Source organism: Lactuca sativa, chromosome 8 (genome assembly GCF_002870075.4).
Source record: "Lactuca sativa cultivar Salinas chromosome 8, Lsat_Salinas_v11, whole genome shotgun sequence".
In the NCBI taxonomy this organism is placed as follows: Eukaryota; Viridiplantae; Streptophyta; class Magnoliopsida; order Asterales; family Asteraceae; genus Lactuca; species Lactuca sativa.
This window is the reverse complement of record NC_056630.2, coordinates 63,530,455-63,552,048: the sequence shown is the minus strand read 5'-3', so window position 1 is coordinate 63,552,048 and position 21,594 is coordinate 63,530,455. Positions and strand designations below refer to the sequence as shown.

At 31.0% G+C, this 21,594-nt stretch overlaps 1 protein-coding gene across 5 annotated transcripts; it reads left to right on the top strand.

Moving 5' to 3' along the window:
- Positions 1 to 16,973: 16,973 nt before the first annotated feature.
- LOC122195510 (uncharacterized) lies at positions 16,974 to 21,314 on the top strand. 5 transcript variants are annotated; one of them, XR_006185754.1, is made up of 8 exons: positions 16,974 to 17,249; positions 18,193 to 18,226; positions 18,842 to 18,939; positions 19,019 to 19,104; positions 19,655 to 19,723; positions 20,173 to 20,259; positions 21,024 to 21,102; positions 21,193 to 21,314. XR_006185754.1 is itself a non-coding variant. In XM_042897460.1 (7 exons), the coding sequence occupies exons 3-7, from the start codon at positions 18,904 to 18,906 to the stop codon at positions 21,049 to 21,051; spliced, it is 306 nt and encodes a 101-aa protein (XP_042753394.1). In that variant the 5' UTR covers positions 16,974 to 17,249; positions 18,193 to 18,226; positions 18,842 to 18,903; the 3' UTR covers positions 21,052 to 21,314. The 5 variants fall into 5 exon arrangements, 4 of the variants coding, with proteins under 4 accessions (XP_042753394.1, XP_042753390.2, XP_042753391.2 ...); XM_042897460.1 differs by having other exon boundaries at positions 21,024 to 21,314; XM_042897456.2 differs by lacking the exons at positions 21,024 to 21,102; positions 21,193 to 21,314 and having other exon boundaries at positions 20,173 to 20,972.
- The last annotated feature ends 280 nt before the right edge of the window (positions 21,315 to 21,594 follow it).

The window sequence follows — 21,594 nt, the reverse complement described above, 5'->3', positions numbered from 1 at the left end:
GCAAGCATGAATCAAAGAGATATTGAGAGATCATTGAGAGACTCACCATAAACGTATCAATTGTGTTGCATGTAGCTAAATCGAGAACCATTTCTTCAAAAATTGCTTTGATATTCAAATACCTGCTCTTGTACCAAATGTAGTGAACTATGAGCATTTTATTTGGCACGCGGAATTAAAAGAACTCCATGAACACAGTGATTTGGGTGCTAAAAAGATGTAGTCGATAATAGGAATGAGTACAAAAAGAGATCTAGATCTAGATCTACATAAATATCGCACTCACTAGTCACAATGAACTACATCTCTCAAGCACACTCTACAAGTGGTATGCAACCCACTATATATAAAGGTGCTAACATCTCTCTCTCTCTCTCTCTGTCTCTCTCTCTCTATTTCTCATGTCACAAGGCATCAATCCCATATGCAAGTGGGTATTCTCAAGTCAAACCATTACAAAGTCACTCCATGAATAACTTTACATTCTAACAATAATGTAGCGTGCCAAATGAAGAACGTGTGCTTATATGGATGTCATGACATGACAAGAGGAAGGTCACTACATAACAGTAGCTGCAGCCCAAGTCCATGATCTTTTAGAGTTTCTTCCATATTTAAGCCCTTAAACTTAGGGCTTAGGGCACCCACTTTAGCCTATAACCCTTTCAACGAAACCTTAGCCTCAATTGTTGAGTTCTTGAGCTTCTTGTGGTGTTTTGGGGTCTTGAAGGAGAAGGAAGCATCCTTGGTGCATAGCTCCAAATTAAAATTCTCATCCTCATATCCTAACATTTACTCTAGGCTTTATGTGTATTTCTACAAGTTTGGGAAAGTTTGGATGGGAGGATTGCATAAAGTTGGAAACTTTATGGATCCTTGAGGTCTCTTGAAGGTTATATGTCGTGGATCTAAAGTTTAGTTGAGTTTTAAATCCATACACGATTTTGGTAACATTTTCATTATTTTGACCTAGCAAGAGCTCAAGACATGAATTGGACATGCATGTCTATAAATCATCAATTTTTAGAATGTTGTTGGAGTCAAATAGCCCTCTAGAAAGTTTGAATGGGTGGCTTAAAGGATTAGGGGCTTAATGCATTAAGCTTCCCCAATGCAATATGAATGTCGTGACCATATGGATGTCATGACAAGACGATGAGGCTCATCGGCTATTTTGGATGGACTCTATAAGGACGTGGTAGCATGATCATCACGATGTGACAGTGGATTTTAACTATGACAAGGTTGGATTGTTCTTTATGATGTGACCATGGATTAATCACGATGTGGAATTCGGTTGATGTTGGCTTTAACCATTGACTTTTGACTTGGTTGACTTTTTAGGCAAAATACTAGTCTTTGAGTGTCGATGAAATTTTAACCTTAGATATTTCGATTGGTAGGTTATAGCACCAGTTTCTAGACTTTTCGATCTGTGATTGTTTGACTGCGAGAGTAGTTGTCTTTGTGATGCTTGCATGGAAGACCAGGATGTGACTCCTAACATATATATGAAAGACCAAGATATGGCCCTGACAATTATATAAAAGACCAGGATCTGGCCCCAAGCAATTGTATGCAAGAACAGGATCTGGCCCCTGGTATTTGCATGTAGGATGCTACTTGTCTCCATGATGCTTGCATGGAAGACTAGGATATGGCCCCTGGAATTTAATGTAAGATCAGGATTTGGCCCTCATCATAGCAAGGAAAGACCATGATTTGGTCCATGGCAGAAAGTGACTGTAAGATTAGGATTCGACCCATAACATTCACTGTCTTATGTATGATATGTGGTATTTTGGGGAACCCACTAAGCTTTGTGCTTATGGTTTATGTTTAAAATATTTTCAGGTACTTTTGGTTCCAAAGGAAAGGTTCAGCTTGATTACATTGCATCCCCTGGTGAATTATTTCAAATTGGTTGTTTTGGATATTACTTTGATGTTTTGATAATAATGTTACTCTGATTGTCTTTTGGAACAAATGAACGAAGGGTTTTGATTTATTTAAAATGAAAATTTTATTTAGTATTCTTGGGGCATTACGCTCCACCGATCTATAATAAAGTCAAGTTACCCTTTGCCACTCTTACTAGTCCATGTTTGTCGCACCCCCAAACCAAGGATGGCGGAAACGTCCGGGGGTGGAGGACTTCATGTGTAGTATCATAACAACAATGGCAATAGTGATGAAAGTAAACACAACCAACATATATATAATTGAAAGAGTTACATCATTGTATGAATTACATGTTTCAAAATCAATTACAATATGTTGACAAAATATGATAAGTTTGACGCCTCAACGTCCCATCCTCAAAAGTACTTTGTTACCTGTTTAGCGATTTCCTGAGAATACAAGTAGTTTGAAAAAGTGTCAACACAATGGTTGGTGAGTTCATAAGTTTTTGTATATAATTATGAAAAAGCTTGTCATGTAATTGTATAGTTGTTCCAGAAAAATCCGATATTTTCCTTAAAATGAATACTGTAGTCTTGTATCCAAAGACTGAAACGTATGAGTAATCTTCCTTATTTACAGAAAATAACGTGAGTTTATTTCAATACAAACGCGTATGATATTAGTGAAATTCTCGTAAATTCTTAAGTTTGTTAATACTTTCCGTGAGCTATTATAACCATACTATGACCTAGGTGGCCTGAAAATGACGTTCTTCGGGCGTCGTTGAACTGAAATGACACTTGTCACCACAGACCTGCCGGTCTAGCTGTTGCAAGCAGCTCTGGTGTGGGTTTGTCAAGCCCAATATAGATCTATATACAACTATCACGCTCTCCCTCCAGGAGACTCTGGTTACAATACAGGACTTATGATTTATGCGAAGTGAATGTCTCACAAAGTTATTAACGAATTTACACTTAACATAATGAAAGTTTCCCTTTTGTATAAATGTACCCTTCTGAAATGTATGCATTTTGAAATCTATCGTAAACTATACCTATTATAGTTTATCAAAACAAGGGTAGTAACAGCAAAGTACGTAAATTATACTTAACATAGTTTATTAAATGTTTGTGTGTAATGAGTATACTTCAATAATAACGCTTTGTTTAATCTATGCTTTATCTAGTAAAAATCCATTTGTTAACTGGTTTATGTCTAGATACTAACACAAGAATGTCATATATTGCAATAACACATAAACACATAATAATATACACCTTGCTCAACATGTTACAAGGTGAAATGAAATTGCTAGTGCTTTTCTGATTATAACATTTTCTGTAACCGTTATTAGAAAATTTGTAGAAAAATCATAAAATGTCCAAATCAAGTTCTGTAACTTCTGGGGGTTTGGAAAATGAGCCTAGTTGGTTCATAAATTTTCCCATAATTTTTAGGGACCTCTAACTTGTGTAACCAAGTCCATAATCACAGACTGGTCCGGATTGGTGTTTGAGATGATAGGCAGTTTTGTAAAAATCACCATAAATTGTAGAAAAATCGTATGGAGATATACAAGTAGTCATTTTAAAGCTAAGAAGTGGAACTACTTGCACCTAAAACAGTTTTGAAAACTAAAATGTTTAAATTGTCCAAAATAGTCCGTGAATGGGGTCCAACTTTTCTGATGTAGGCTGTTAGAAAAGTTTAGTTTTGTTTTTGTTGTTTTACTTGTATTCCCCCCCTAAAAACTTGAGAAAACATAAAAATGTAGGGGTATGAACTCACCTTAAGTGTTTTCATTAGATGATTGTTGAAGAATGGAGGTGTTTAACTCAAGAACACTTGGAGATGCCTTGAAGATTTTTGAGAATCTAGCATCATAGTTATGGAGTTTGTAGAAGCTATCAATGATTTGAGTAGAATGAAGTGTAAAAATCACAAGGAGGATGAATTACACTTACCAAGTGTGGAAGAACACTTGATGATCAGCCTTGGGATCTTGAATTAGAGAGAAAAGTTGGAGAGAAAAATTGGAGTTGGATCTTTGGTGGAATGAGAGTGATTGAAAGAAAATGAGGAGAGAGGTTGAGTGACCAGCCCTAGAACGTGGGGATGGCTTGTGAGAGGGGTAAAAAGTACAAAGAAGTGACAAGGTATGGTGGGGAGGAGTGTGGGTTAATCATGGAGTGGGTATGGGGTTGCTTGTGTCATAAAATAAGGTAAAGTCAACACTCTACCTTTGTACTTTACTTACTCTCTTTTGGATAAGGTTTTATCCTTAAAATATGATTAAATCATTAATTTAGGGGTCTTATATTTTAAAATAAAGTTTTGGGTGAAAATCCCATGTTAAAACAATTAAAAACGGCTTAAAACGCGAATTTAATCGAAAACCGGGAGAAAAAGGCTTCCCAGCGAGACCTCTCGGTCCTAGGCCGAGGTTCGGTCCCTAGGCCGAGGCTCGGTCCATGCTGAGGATAGTAGCCGGAAACGAACAGAGGGAAACGAAGGGGCGAGGAGCTCGGTCCGAAGTCAGAAGCGAAGGTGAGGGTTCGGTCCGGAGATAAAAGGCGAGGAGTCAGAACCGAATGAACTGTAGTGAACAGTACCTTCAGGTTCGGTTCTTCCTTTTAAGCGAGGTTCGGTTCGGAGATAAAAGGCGAGAAGTCAGAACCGAATGAACTGTAGTGAACAGTACCTTCGGGTTCGGTTCTTCCTTTTAAGCGAGGTTCGGTTCGGTTCAGCAGCCTTCTTCATCAGGAGGGTTCGGTTCCTAAGGGGACTTTCGGTTCCTAAGAGGACTTTCGGTTCCTAAGAGGGGTTTCGGTTCCTTAGGTCCGTTTTTCGCGTAGACTTCCGTTTTTGGGCTGTTTTCGCCAAATTCGAGGGTCGGGATGCCCCGAGTGATTATAGAAAGTTGGGAGAGATTTCGAGAGAGATTTGAGAGAGATTTCACATACTTAGAGAGATTTGGGAGAGATTTGACATACTTGGAGAGATTTCACATACAAAGAGATATTTGGGAGAGATTTCACATACTTAGAGAGATTTGGGAGAGATTTGACATACTTGGAGAGATTTCACATGCAAAGAGATATTTGGGAGAGATTTCACATACTTAGAGAGATTTGGGAGAGATTTGACATACTTGGAGAGATTTCACATACAAAGAGATATTTGGGAGAGATTTCACATACTTAGAGAGATTTGGGAGAGATTCTCGATAAGAAGAGATAGAGTGAAAACGATTGAGAGCGGTTTCGTGTGTGATGAATGTGAGTGTCCGGCTTCGCAATGCAAGGTCCGTAGACCCCGTTATGCCATGTTTTAGGATCTTACACACTACCTAAGAGTATGCAACATTGTTTTATTGTTCTTGTTTATTGTTTAGCACTAAAGTTAAAGAAATTTATACACACGAACTTTCCAGGTGATGTTTTCTCATTAAGATAGTGAGTTATACAGAAATTACATAATACAAACCCTATTATACAAGGTTTTAATTGAGTTGAACGGTTTGACTCGTTGACCTTGTCCGGCTTAGACTTGACCCGAATTTGACTATTGTCACAATGTTAGTGTGCCGGTTAACCACACACGCTCCACTAACGACTTGGTAAGGTACAAAGTGTAATTTTATGGGCTAGCACCAAATTCACATTTTCCTAAAGCAACTAAGATTGGGAATTAATAATGTATAGTTACTTTATAATTCATTATACTTTTAATGAGAATTTAAAGTCGTATCCTACCCGTTTGGCTAACGACCCTCCACCGATCAAGGAAGCGGTGGGTGAGAGTGGACACCCATTAAGTCACCATTTTATAGGCAACAACCTTATACCCCCTTATAGACCGGCTTCGTGAATGAGGCCTACTAACGGTAAGAATGACATATTCTTATACATATCTATATAATAAAATTATAATAATAGTATAAGTGTTGATTTTTAAACTTTTTAAAAATCTAAGGTTTAATTTGGAATTAAAGTATTAAAGTGTAAGACTTTTCAAATTCCAAAACTTGAGGGCAATAATTGAAACTATTCCAAGTCTCTTTAATTTGTAACTTATGAGTTTTAATGGTTTATAAAAATGAAGACTCTTCATTTTATGAAACCTGTTTAGTTCTTTAATCACAATTTAAAGAAGTGACTTTTGGTTATCCATAACTTGAGGGCAAGTTATGAACACCATCATTATCATTAAGATCATGAATTAAACACACATGGAGGTTACACATAATTCCTATGATCTTCTAAAAACTCATAAGAACACAAATTCATGTCAAGCAATTTCAAGAATCATATTAACATATACAATACTTGAAAATTGATAAAAGTCATGCAAAATGGATTAACATAATCATTATCATTTTGAAAAACAGATTTTACAAGTCCAAAACAGATTGGGTTAATGATTTTAATCCATTTCCAGCAACAAAACATGAAAAGACTGCCCAAAACGCACCTACTCGTCGAGTGCATGATCCTACTCGACGAGTAGGATGAATTTGTTCATGGACTCGGCGAGTCCTCCCCATGAACTCGGCGAGTCCAGTCGACAGTGAGCAGAATTTTCGATTTTCAAGCAGTTTTGCATCAAGTATATAGAAAACAATCCTAGGCTCTGATACCACTAATGGGTTTTGAGCATTCTAACACTTCTTAAGTGTACATGCAACCTTAATAACCTTGAATCTATATTTTCTCTATATACATGCAAATTTCTTTTTCAAGGTTATTTCTTAACTAGCATGACATGGGGAATAAATAAAATATAAAACTAGTAGAAATACATACCTTGATGTTGCTTGGATTCCTTCAAGACTTTGTGAGCCTAGCACCCCAAATGTTGTGCCTCAAATGCTTCACACAACACCACAAAACTTGGAATAACTTGAGAGAATACTTCTAACACTCAAAATCGGTTATGCCCTCTCTAGTAACACTAGGTCCCAATTTTGCTAGCCAAAGGGTTCCTTTTATAGTGGTGTCACAATTAGGGTTTCATTAAGAAGACCCATAATTGTCATGACTCTTCATTTCTCATGACCCATGGGTTTGTAACTCCCATGGACTATCCATGGAGCTCCAAATGGTTACATCCATAACCCATAAACCATGGATCATTAATCCACCATAAAAGAATTGATGATTGTCATAATCAACCCTATATATTTAATTAGTCTCACTTTGATCACCAAATTAATACTAGATTAATACTTGATCATACTAATTAAATAACACTATTATTAATATATTAGAACTTATAATATATTAATAATCATAAGTGCCATATTCTCTCATTTAGTCTATCCAAGTATTGCAATGCCATGCAACCCAAATAGACCATGCCGGGTCAGGTCAAGTACATACCAAATAAAGTTATGGACTTAGACACTATATCCAACAACATCTACATTAATTTTTTTTTTATATAAAATATTGTATTTTTTTCAAATACACCTTAAGATAAATACATATTCAAACCATATAATCAACTTTACCCATGGATTGAAATGTTAAATACATTGTAATTGTCGATTATAATATAATGTTTAATCGATTTACACACATCTTTTATAATCATGACATCTTAATGGTTAAATGATTTAAAAAAGTATTTGTTTGAAAAAAATATATAAAAAACTAGATTTCAGTCACCTATTTTCTTAATATAGAATTCTGATTTAGGTTTTTATATTCAATATTATTATGTTTAATAAGCTTGAATGAGCATATAATTTAATTAAAAATTAAGTATTCTTGACCATTTTTAGTTCCCCATTCTTCTTTTTCAAATATCAATTATAATTTTCAAAATAACTTAAGATGTGTTTGGGGTGTCATAACCATTTAATAAGTTATCTTTGTAATGAGATTTTTAAAGTTGTCATTTTTGATATATAAAAATTAAAAAATATGTTAGTTGTTTATTTATTTTTATTTTTTTAATAAAAAAACTACTTATACGAGTTTTTCTGAGTTTATAATTTTTTTGCCTAAATATACTCTTAATTATGCCATGTAATATATTTTAACTAGCTTATTAGCTAGTTTTATCAAACATTATTTTTTATTGGTTAGTACGCCAAACATAATCTTAATATGATTTTTTTAAATTTATGCTATTCATAACTAATATTGTTTTTAATTATAAAAAGCTGGTTTTTTGAAAAATTAAAATTATTACAATTATTGATGCCTAAAAACCAATATATAGAAAATAGAAAATGAATTTCGATAAAAAAAAATAAATTTAAAGATGGAGAAATCTTATTATACATACGTACAAAAACACACACACACATATATATATATATATATATATATATATATATATATATATATATATATATATATTCTAAAAAATATTAATTTTGTAAAAACAATTTGTAAAAAAATAAACATGTAGAAGAATCTATAAAAAATATTTTGGTAAAATATATAAAATGAATTAAAAAAATGTAATTTATAAAAACAATGAAGTTTTAGAAAACATGCAGATAATAAAGTATTTGTAAAAAACTACTTTTTATAAAAAATGAGTTTCTATAAAACAAAGTTGTAACAAAATAGATTTCTAAATAAATACCTTTTTAAAAAAATATATAAAAAGACAATTGTAAAAAAGTTTTGACCAAATAAAAATTAAAAAGAAAATATAAAAGACTAATTTTATAATAAAAGGTAAAAAGATGGGTTAAAACCCTAAAAATCAAAAGTTAATGGTAAAATGGCTTAAAATTAATGGAAATGTTTTTTTTTTTTTTTTTTTTTTTTTTGTTAATATTGTAATTTAGAGATTTTAAGTTTGGAAAGAGGTTATATAAAAGAACCGTTGGAATGGAAGTCGAAAGGATTGAGTCGGTGAATTGGCGCTTAATATAAATATAAAAGAACCTTTTCTTCTTCCCTCTTCCACTCTTCACTCATTCCTCTCGCTGCTCTCTAAACACCGCCGGAGATTCATCCCGCTCGATCTCCGTCACTCCACTCTCCTGAGATCTTCGCACCCCAGTCCTTCGCAGCACACTCACAATCATGTCTATTATCCAACTAAATTATCAAGATCATTGTAAGTTTTCGTTCTTATCATTTTTCTCTTCTCGTGTTTATTTTTAGTTCTCTAGGGTTTTTTTTCTCCAATTTCGAGTTGAAATTTCCTCTGTATATATATATATCATATATATGGACAACAAAAGATCGAAGTTTAGTTGCTGCTTTTTTTTTTACTCTTTTTTCTTTTTTGAGTGGCGAGTTTTTTTTCTGTAAAAGAAAATAAGAATTTTATCAGATTGGTTCTTTAATCTTTACTTACAACATCTCATGGGTTCGATACAAATGATTTTGGGAAAAAAGCTTATATCATTTTCAGATTAAAAACATTAAACTTTTTTTTTTGAATAATGGCAACAAGAGAGGCAGAGATGATGGATATCACCCAAATTGGTTATGATAACAGCAAGCCTCAAAACTTATGTTAACTTTTCAAGGAAAATTTTGGGAAATAACAGCATACTTTAACCGATTTGTACAAATTACTTTAGTTTTTATTCATAATAGGAATGTATTTATAGCTTTTTCTTCAAAAAACAACAATCTTCAACTTGAAGAAATGGTAAATGGTAAATGATTTAGTGTTTTTATGGATTTCACCATCAGAATATTTACCAATAGTGCGTAGATTTGTATAATTTTCCTAGTGAAGAATCGAAATTCCATTATTTAGTTCTTCGTTAAGAAGATTAATTGTTGTATTATTAATTATTTATTTTTCTTCATAAGTCACTTTTAATGTCATATTTCTTGATTATAATGTTTAGTAACTGTTTCATAAATAAAATCTGTTTTCATTAATCATCAGCTCTATTATTTTATTAAAAAAGTTCACCAAAGGGTGTTTCGGTCATTTAACTTGATTTTCACTTCAATTATTTCGAAAGATTTGCTTGATGATTTTTATGTTCTTATTTAGTTTTTCTGTTGATGTTTAAAGGTACACCTTTCTATCCACTGATTACAAGCTGACAAAAGCATGGAAACGATATGTAACTATAGCTATGTGTGTATGACCCTGTTTGTGTATTTCCAGAAATACCCTTCTTTTCCTAAAACCTTTGTCTATTCATTATCTTGATGTGATTAACATACTTGATTTTGAATCAATCAAAAAAAAGATGTTGAATATTTGGAAAACACCCTCAGCACTTATTTGTACACACCTGGTAATTCTTTACAAAAGCTATTTGTTATTTAGTCAATTCTTTTATTTATTTAAAATAAAAAAAAATGTGCTTTTATTCATGGAATTGGGACATCAGGGAAGGAAAATGTTAAAAAGAGGGGCTGAAATGTTAAAAGCAAGTGGTCAATATAAAGAGGGGATGGTGTTTACTTTAATGTCTCTGGTTATATATAAAAATTCTATCAATAAATAAAAGAATTTTGCTAATAAACAACAAGCATCTTTATGTTACATTTTTAGCCAAACCAATTATGTTAAGAAAGTATGGTTTATATCATCTCATTCTTTCAGGTGGTATTTTTTGTTACTGAATCATATGTTAATTAATACTTTTTAGTAGATAATTTTCACTATCAAATATCAATCATTCTGTAACAATATTTAAGTAACAATCTATGATATATGAATGATTCATCTATCTTTTTAGAGTAATATTACAACCAAAAAGGTGGAAGGTGGGATGAGGACCGACTGTTGATCTTTCTGTTTGAGTAAAAGACGAAAATACCCTCCGCATCCTCCTCATCATTTGAAAATTTTTTACTTTGTTGATTTCAAAATCAGTTAATTAGGGTTTATTCTGTTTCAGAAGCAACCAAGGTGAAAAACAACATACATACAAATTTATGTCCTTTAAATCTATTTCATTCCATTTGTTTATACTTTTTGATCATATTCAGTCTTACTGTTTCCAAAAAAGGACATATCCATCAGCTGTATATATATAAATAGCTTCCTCATATTTTCACTAGCTGAAATTTATGGATAAAAAAAATGGAGAGTAAAAGTAAGAAGAGATAGTAATCTGTTACTTTAGCATCAGTTCATGTTGCTTTACATTGAATTTATTTAGAAGCCCACATCTTTTATGTATATTTATGATCTACTTGATTTCAGGTCTAGCATTCCCTCCTCTTTCCTATTCTAGTGGAGTGGAGTCCAGGAGTTTTTTGCTACAGTTAAACAACATGTCCTTATTGTCAGATTGGTGGTTTAATCCCAAAAGGGAATCTTTTTGCAATTTTGGTCCTTATTTCATCTCTTTCATTTCCATTTTCAAGGAGCATGATGACATTTCAACAGAATTATATGTCTATCCTTAAAAACAATTGTCATATATGTTGAATGAATATAACTAAACCCTAAATCCTTAAAAATAGAAATCTTAAAATAGAATCTTTTTGAAAATATGGTAGTCATTTCCATGTTAAAACCCAAAGAAAATTCATATGCTTCCTAAGTCTATATCTAATATGTTAAAAAATCATTGTTGTTTGTAATGTCTTTTTATATGATGTAATGACCAAAACTTCAATAATCATAAACTATTAGGATGCAACCTATAGATTTTTAAATTTAAGGACTAAAACTACAAATCTGACCAAAGCTATGTTACTAAAAATAACAAGTTCATCGTCATTACTTTGAAGTTATAACATTTACATTATTTACATTATTGCTTTGATAAAATAATGTATTTTTTTTAAATACACATTAAGATGAATACATATCTAAATCATATAATCAACTTTACCCATGGATTGAAATTTTAAATTTGTTGTTATTTTCAATTATAATATAATGTTTAATCAATTTACACACATCTTTTATAATCATGACATCTCAATGGTTAAATGATTTAAAAAAGTATTTGTTTGAAAAATAATATATAAAAAACTAGATTTCGGTTACCTTTTTTCTTAATATAGAATTTTGATTTAGGTTTTTATATTCAATATTATTATGGTTAATAATAAGTTTGAATGAACATATAATTTACTTAAAAAAATAAATTTTTTTTTTGACCATTTTTAGTTCATCATTTTTCTTTTTCAAATATCAAATATCATTTTCAAAGTAACTTAAGACGTGTTTGGGATGTCATAACCATTTAATAAGTTATCTTATTTTATGAGATTTTTTTAAGTAGTCATGTTTGACAAACAAAAACTAAAAAAAATATACTAGTTTTTATTTATTTATTTTTTTAACTACTTAGATGAGCTTTTCATGAGTTTTTAATTTTTTTTTCTAAATATACTCTTAATTATGTCATTTAATATATTCTAGCTAGCTTATTAGCTAGCTTTTATCAAACATTATTTTTTATTGGTTAGTACGCCAAACATAATCTTAATATGATTTTTTTAAATTTATTTTATTCATAACTAATATTATTTTTAATTATAAAAAGTTGGCTTTTTGAAAAAATATAATTATTACAGCTATTAATGCCTAAAACCAAATATATAGAGAGTTTCAATAAAAAATAAATTTAAATATGTAGAAATCTTTTTATACATATCGTACAAACATATATATATATATATATATATATATATATATATTTAACGGAAAATAAAAACCCTAAAAATCATAAAAAAAGAATAAAAAAATACTTAGAGATCACAAAAAAAATTTTTGAATTTTTTTATTAAAAAATCGCTTGTTTTTAAATAAGTCCACTGATTTTTTTTCAAAATTAAAAAAAAAATTGTTTACAAAAAAAATTGTTTTTTTTACTTTTTTCAGCAAATTTATTAAAAACCTGCGTTTTTTTATAAAAAAATTTTAAAAAAAGTTTTGTAATCTCTAAGTATTTTTTATGCATTTTTATGATTTTTAGGGTTTTTTTGTTTTCCAAATAACCCTTCCCTATATATATATATATATATATATATATATATATATATATATATATATATATATATATATATATATATATATATATATAACATCATAAACGGTCCCTGTGGTATCTCAAAATCTGAAGTTTAGTCTCCGTGGTTTAAAAACGTCATAGATGGTCCTTGTGCTTTCAAAACTTTTGACGATTGGTCCTTATTGCTAACTCCGTTAAGTTATGTCCGTTAACTAAAGGACATTTTCGCCATTTTCACTACCACATGGACCATTTATGATGATTTCTCTTATTTTATAAAAAATGAAATAATATTCAATGGGGTCCGATCTCTCTCTCTCTCTAGGAAAAAGAAACCCACTCCCCTTTTTTCTTCTTCTTCCTCACCTATATGAACAAAGCTAAATCTGATGTCCTTCTTCTCCGTTTTGATCAATAACTTTGTACAATGCATTTGGATCTGATACAACTATCTGTCCAAACCATTCAATAAAACTATGTTGTGTCTCCTCTTCATTGTACATCTCTGACTGAACTCTGTCGCACAACAATTAGAGTTCGCCGCCAAGATCAATGATGAAAAGAATGGCATGTAGAACAACTCAGCTTCGTCTGGAACTCTGGATCGAAAATAAACCCTAGTCACATAAGACCCAGATAAGATGGGAGAAGAAAATGTGGAAGAAGATGAAGTGAAAGAAACAATAGAATGATCAGAACATGAAACAAAATTCCAAAAATTTCCAACTAGCAAATCAACAAAAGCTCCAACAATGAACTGATGATTGTTCTTCCCATTCATTCTCAAATGCCATCGCAACAACTTTTCCAAACAAGCCTAATCTTTCAAATTATGAGTCTCCACCATCTCGTTCATCGATTTCTTAAAACCCTTGTAAGGATTCTCATATTCCATCACCATCACCACACTCTCTTTGAGGAATAAAGACGTAATCCCATACTATCGAGCGATCCTTTTTCCGTTTTAGAAAACAGAGGCACCCAAAACTCAGATTCGATAAAAAAAATTCTATCTTTGTGACAAAAATGGTTGTAGAATGCTAGAATTAACAAAGGGAAACATGTTTGATCTTAATATGGTTTGGCAATCTAAAGAATAGAAAAAATTTTAGAATTTAAACTTATTGCCCAGCAAGTGTTTGATCTGTTTGATCTTTTGTCTGAATGAGTTTTCCATGCTGTAACTTATAGTTCTTAGTTATGCTCATTGATTTCAGCAATTTGGATCCACAAATATCTGTTTAAGCCATCAATTTGGCATTTAAATTTCTTCAAGCAATCGTTAAAATCCTTAAATCATGAGCTGTTAGGAGAAAGACTTCCACAGAGAGAGAGAGAGAGAGGGAGAGAGAGAGAGAGAGACCTTTATATATTATTTCATTTTTTTAAATAAGAGAAATGACGAAAATACCCTTTAGTTAACGGACAGAACTTAACGGAGTTAACAATAAGGACCAATCGGCAAAAGTTTTGAAAGCACAGGGACCATCTATGACGTTTTTAAACCACGGAGACTAAACTTCAGATTTTGGGATACCACATGGACCATTTATGATGTTTTTTCATATATATATATATATATATATATATATATATATATATATATATGTATGTATGTATATATATATATATATATATATATGTATGTATATATAGGAGTAGGATCAAATGAGAACACCTAAAAGGTTCAGAACGCGAGAACAGATCTAGGCCCTCCAAATTTTAAAATCAAAGGTTAATATTATCGGGACATTTATATAAATTCTTAAATCATAGGATTAAATTGTAACTTCTTAATTAACTATAAGGGTACTATAGTCATTAGGTTCTATCTTATTTTTATCAGCTCCTAAAATCTCTCTCTCTCTCTCTCTCTCTCTCTCTCTCTCGTTTCCTTTAAACCCTAATTGATGGAAGCCAACACTAAAAAAACGTATGCCTCTTCCCTCTCATCTTTCCACTGCCGATCTTTTGAGTTTTCTTCAACCTAGCCGCCACACAAGACAAAAAACACCACCACTGCCATCGTGATTGTCGAATCCGCCAGCAACACCACCGCTACCGTCATCATCACACAACAATTATCTCTGCGAATGCTGCTGGAAGCGACCAATAAGGGTTTGAAGCGCCCACTTGCGAGCCAAGGAAGGCAGTCGGCGACGTCTGTGGTCGGCAGTCGGCGATGTCTGTGGTCGGCAGTCGTGATGGCGAGGGAAGCGTCTCCGGGGTCGGCGAGGCTGAAGAGGAGGAAAGGAGACAAAAATGTAAAACTCACTCCATTTCTTACTTTACGTGTCCATCTATCCCTCGTAACTTGATCATTGCCATTTACACCTTTTCTTCGAGTGATCACTGCTAGAAATACTTTGCTCCCAGGTTAGTTGTAGAAACTCATCATTTGTTTACCAACAGGGAATTTGATATGAGTTGATTATATGTAAATTACCTTGCTTGTAAAAAAAAGACAGATGTGTGTTATTTTCCAACATGGTTATATGACTTTTCGTTGAAACAAGTTCACTATTTGGCTCTATGATTCGCTTTGCTTCCTAGAAACTGTAAATACATGTACAACATATCATATGGGTATTTGCTAATGTTCAGAGGTGAATCGATTTTGCGTCCTCAAATTCTTATATTTTGATTAATTATGTGTTCTTTCCTGGTTAAAACAATCGATCTATTTCTTAATTTGTGAGAACAATGAATGATCGATCTATTTTGTTACTTTATGTTCCGTTTTTTTTTCTTATGTAGGCACCCTGAAGATTGACGGTATTGAAACTCCGGGTCTCTTAAAATGGGTGAAACCAGTGGTAATGGAAGCTTACCAATACCACCTCTATCAAACTATAGAATGGGGAAAACCCTTGGGATTGGATTTGTTTGAGAAGATGAAAGTTGAAGAATTTGAGCTATTATGTTCTGTATTTTTTAGATGTAAGTTATATAATATTTTGATGAATTCATTTATGTTAGAATGCATATTTATTTATGAATAGTAGTGTATTCATTTGTGATTAGCAGGACATTCATGTTTGAACGAATGTATTTATTTATGATTAGAGGTATTCAATTATGAATAATAGTGTACTCATTTGTTAATAGCAGTTTATTCATTTGTGAATAATTGTGTACTCATTTGTTAATAACAGTTTATTCATTTGTGAATAATAGTGTAATGATGTGTTAATGAGTGTATTTATTTATGATTAGATATATTCTTTTTATGAAGAAATGATAATTTTTACACTATTTTTATTTCTAGTTGATTAAAAAAAGAATTTGATTACTTGTAAATCGATGTGTATTCATTAGTGATTGGAGTAGTAACAAGTTTCTTTTTTAAAAAAAAAAAAATCAATTATGAATACAAATGTATTAATCTGGGGTTTGACTTATATTCATTTTTTTTAACACAAAAAACGTGAAATAGGAGAAAAAAATGAATTTTTTAAGAAAAAAAAATATATTTTTTTTCAATTTTAAAATAAATTTTGGTAAAAATGTTTTTTTTTATATACCATTAATAAGAAAAATAAAAAATCGAATATTTATTTCTTTTTTGGTAACTGGTCCTAAATTTAAGGGATTTAGATTAATTTTTATTTTATTTTAATTTAATTAAAATATACAATTACTAATATGCCCTTATATATTGATTGGTCCAGAATTGTTCTTGCGTTCTCAACCTTTTAGGTGTTCTCATTTGATTATTCCCTATATATATAACATTAATATTCTAAAAAATAGTAATTTTGTAAAAACAATTTGTTAAAAAATAAACATGTAGAAGAAGCTATAAGAATACTTTTTTTTTTTTTGTAAAACATATAAAATGAATTAAAAAAAAATTAATTTATAAAAACAAAGAAGTTTTAGAAAACATACATAAAATACAGATAATAAAGTATTTGTAAAAAACTACTTTTTATAAAAAATGAGTTTCTATAAAACAAGATTGTAACAAAATAGATTTCTAAGTAAAGACTTTATTCAAAAAATATCTAAAAAAAATTGTAAAAAAGTAAAAAAAAAAAAAAAAAAAAAAAGGTAAAAAGATGGGTTAAAACCCTAAAAATCAAAAGTTAATGGTAAAACGGCTTAAGATTAATGGAAATGTTTTTATTTTTGTTAATATTGAAATTTAGAGAGTTTAAGTTTCGAAAGAAGTTATATAAAAGAACCGTTGGAATGGAAGTCGAAAGGATTGAGTCGGTGAATTGGCGCTTAATATAAATATAAAAGAACCTTTTCTTCTTCCCTCTTCCACTCTTCACTCATTCCTCTCGCTGCTCTCTAAACACCGCCGGAGATTCATCCCGCTCGATCTCCGTCACTCCACTCTCCTGAGATCCTCGCACCCCAGTCCTTCGCAGCACACTCACAATCATGTCTATTATCCAACTAAATTATCAAGATCATTGTAAGTTTTCGTTCTTATCATTTTTTATCTTCTCGTGTTTGTTTTTAGTTCTCTAGGGTTTTTTTTTCTCCAATTTCGAGTTGAAATTTCCTCTGTATATATATCTTATATATAGACAACAAAAGATCGAAGTTTAGTTGCTGCTATTTTTAACTCTTTTTTCTTTTCTGAGGTGCGAGTTTTTTCTGTAAAATCTGATTTTCTAACTGCACAAGTTCTATTGCAACATAAAAACATAAGGAAACTACATAGTATTTCTGTAGTTTTATCTATCGTTTTTTAGGCTTTTATTCTCTATCTTTTTATTAGTTTTTTTTTGTTTTTTCTGTAAATTTTCATTCAGCGTGTCTGGTAGGCTTATTTCAGAATGTGTTTCTGTGCTTTTGATGATTATTTGATAATGTCTTGTTGGTTATTTGAGAATGTATTTAAGACTCTGTCAGCATTCTTATGAATAACCAATTTTATCAGATGATGATGATGTTCTAGTCAAATCTATTTTTATGGGTGTGTGATCATGGAATACTTCATCTGCTAATGTTTATTCCGTTTCCTATTTGGGATGTGCCCTTGTAAGATCATCAACAACCCAAAGAAACATTAATACTAGAAGCTATCTAAGCCCTAAGAGCCCAAGATTTGTAACATACCAAATGTTTAACCTCAATCTGCTGGATGAAATGCCTGGGAAATCAGTTGAAGCCTAAAATTCAAATTTGAAATAGGAACTTGGTTAGGTTGAGATGATTATGTTGGGAGCTTAACTTATAAGTATCAAATGAAGTTTAGAAAATGCTCCATTGAAAAGGATGCTAAAGCATCGTTTGCTAACTCTGTTTCAGAAGTTACCTAATTTTCCCTTTTTATACATGTTCATATCAATTTATCTTTCTAATATTTGTTAAATGTACATATACCTGAGATTCTTTGGGTGTCAAAGCAGATTAAAGTGAAGCTGAAAGAAGTTGATCAAAATGGTAAATTCTCTTTAAACAATACAAAATGCAGCTTTATAATTTTAACTAGACAACAGTACAATTCCTTTATGATATTTGGCATGCCATAAAATGTTACATATATTAAAATGGAACAAATGCCATAGGAACCAAATACATTTTGTTTTGTTGTTGTAAAATGAAAATAAATAATGGGTTTGATATTTAGCATGTCCAACTGATTTTGGAAAAAAAAACTTATATCAGATTGTGTATTGTTCCTTATATAAGGCAAATAAAATAATGTTATTTTTCTTTCATATATTTTCTATTTATTTGGTTCATGGATTCCATAGAAATTTGAAAGAATGGGAATGGGAGATCTCTTCGGTTGCAAATTTGGTTGACAAAATGGATTCCATCAAATTCCCTCAAAATCTGTATTCAAAGGATTTTATCATTCCTAGGGAAGATTTGAAATTCCATTATTTATTTCTTCATTAAAATGATTAATTACTGTTTGATTATTTATTTATTTATTTATTTGTACAGTAGTACTACATGTATGTAGCAATAACTATGAGTCTATAACCCTATTTATGTATTTCCATAAATACCCCTCTGTTCCTAAAACTTGTGCTTGTTTATTATCTTTAGGAAATGATGGGATAAACATACTACTTCATTTTGAATCAATAAAAAAAGATGTTGAATATTGCATGGAAAATGCCTTGAGCACTTATTTAGTATGCCTGGTAATGTTTTACACAAGATATTTTGTTATTTAGTCAGATGTTTTATTTATTTAAAAAGTTTTTTTACTTTTTATGTAAGGAATTGGGAAATCATAGAAGGGAAATGTCACAATGTGTGGTCTTTGGTGGGTTGAAATGTATAAAACAAGTGGTCAAAACAAAGAGGTAATAATCATTTCTCTTTTGTGAATAAAAATGTTGCATATGAGAATAATCAGATGATTGATATCACCCGAGTTAGTTAAGATAACAGCAAGCCTCAAAATGTATGTTAATTTTTTAAGGGAAATAACAATGTAGTAGTTTTACCGATTTGTACAAAATACTTTAATTCTTACTCATAATGGCAACGTATTTATAGATTTTTCTTCCAAAAACAACAATCTTTAACTCACCATGTTTTATTTTTGATTATTTTGGTTGATGGCAAGGGTATTTCGAGAAGAACATTTTGAAATCTTTAACTTGATGAATTTTTAGAACACATATGCCAAAGTGCAATTGTGTTGGTCAAAGTTTTATATATGGTATGATAGATTTTTTTTACATGTATAGCAATGTTTTATGTTTGTTTTCTGATTTTCTTACTTGTTGGTCATTGGTGTATAGTAAAATTTATATGACCCCGTTTGTGTTTTTACAGAAATACCCCTCTGTCCCTAAAACTTGTGCTCATTTATTATCTTCAGGAAATGTGTTATGTTTTTCTTGGTAGGTTTGATGTGGCAATGAAGCACAACATCCAACTAAAGAAGTTGATGAATACGTACGTAATCCTGATGAGGTAATATATACATATTTTTTTTTCATTATTTAACGAAATAAAAGTACTTTTTTGAAAAATTAAAAGGTTATGGGATGTGTGTAGACTTGAATAATACTCCAAGGTACAATCATTTATTGAACATAACCAATTTCCCAGTGTTCTTCAAGACTCCATAGAATTTTGTAGAATTCTATTGTTGTATTGTTACTTATTTATTTATTCAGTAAGTAGCAAGTTCTATTTTATTTTATTAAAAAAAAGTCACTAAAGGGTGTTTTGGTTGTTTAACATAATTTTCACTACAATTCTTTTGATAGATTTTCAAACTAACACACAAAACAACAATTGAATGAAACAAATCCTTTGTATTTCCTGTCAAACCATGCACATGGCACAGATTCTGATTCCTTTGACAAATTCCATTCAAGTAATTGCTATTTTTTTTTTAATTCCAATTCCTTTGACAGATTCCATTCATTACTCTTCAACAAGAAAAGGTTTAAGAAAAAGAACTTATGGTGGAAAAAAAAGAAGATGCCCCTGAGAATCAAAGTGTATGTTTTTACCCTTAACACTATAAAATCACTTGATGGTTTTTATGTTCTTATTTAGTTTTTTTCTTGTTATTGTTTAAAGGTACACTTTTATTTCCATTGAATCTCAAATAAGGGTATTGGATGAAATGTCTTTATTAAGTTAAAGGGTTTATTTGATTTATTTTGATGGTGAAAATGTTTTTGGATTAAATTAGGTATAGAGAGAAGTATATAATCACAATTTGCATATTTGAAACATCTGCAATAATCAATCTTTCATGATTTCTGCCATTTTGATTACCGATTTATTTTCCATATGAATTGGTGCTCTTTTTGTTTTGTCCACCAAAACCAGATGATGTTTGTTGCTACAATATGTTATACACCGAAGGTTAGTGTAAGTTATTTTTAGGGCTAAATGCAATAAATAACAACTTGCTTTCATTTCTTTGTGTTGTATAGCATCTTAGTTTCATTTTTTAGTTCTATTCATGTCACATTACAGTTTTTCAGTGAATTGTCATTCTTCAAAAAGAAAATAACTAAAATGTGGAATCGAAAGCCTTTCCATTTTCTGTCAACCATACACATGATGGATATCATTTCCTTTGACAAATATTATTCATTACTCTGCAACAAGAAAAGGTTTTAGAAACTCAATAAAGAACTTATGATAAAGAAAAAGAAAATAAGATGCCCCCGAGAATCACCCTTGACACTATAAAGCCCTTCATGTCTTTTACGTACTTATTTAGTTTATTTTTTTTTGTTATTGTTAAAAGGTACACTTTTAGTTCCATTGAATCTTAGAGAAGGTTGTTGGGTGATTTGCCTTCATGGAAAAACTATGCAGGTGTATAGGTATCTACAGTTATGAGTCTACGACCCTGTTTGTGTATTTTCAGAAATACCCCTTTGTTCCTAAAACTTGTGTTTATTTATTATCTTCAGGAAAAGATGAAGTTGTATTGCATTTAGCCCCATAAGAATGTTTAGAGCTTGTTGTAGTCCACCATAAAAAACCTCTTTGTCTTTATTGTTTAATTTTAGAATTGAAATTGGTTTTTTGAATATACCTCAACCCTACATACAGGGTACTACATAAGTTCAAATTGCATTAGTTTAGTTGTTCTCTACTAGTGATTTTGCCCCATTCATTGTGGCGCCTTTATTGCCTTCAAACTTGTCAAGATTTCTACTAGTGGTTTTGGCCCCATTCATTGTGGCGGGATAGTCACTTATCTTGCCACTTTCCTTGCTTGTGCCGAACTTTTTGAGGAGAAACGCCATAATCTCGAGAAAATCACACAATGGTCCAACGTCCTCACATCCAATGTCCTTGAGTTTGTATAA

Coding starts and splice junctions, on each gene's coding strand:
- LOC122195510 (XM_042897457.2), top strand. CDS start 18,904: ATGGAAAATGCCTTGAGCACTTATTTAGTATGCCTG. Junction 19,105..19,654: donor CAAGTGGTCAAAACAAAGAG/GTAATAATCATT, acceptor TTTTCTTGGTAG/GTTTGATGTGGCAATGAAGC. Junction 19,724..20,172: donor ACGTACGTAATCCTGATGAG/GTAATATATACA, acceptor TTCCTTTGACAG/ATTCCATTCATTACTCTTCA.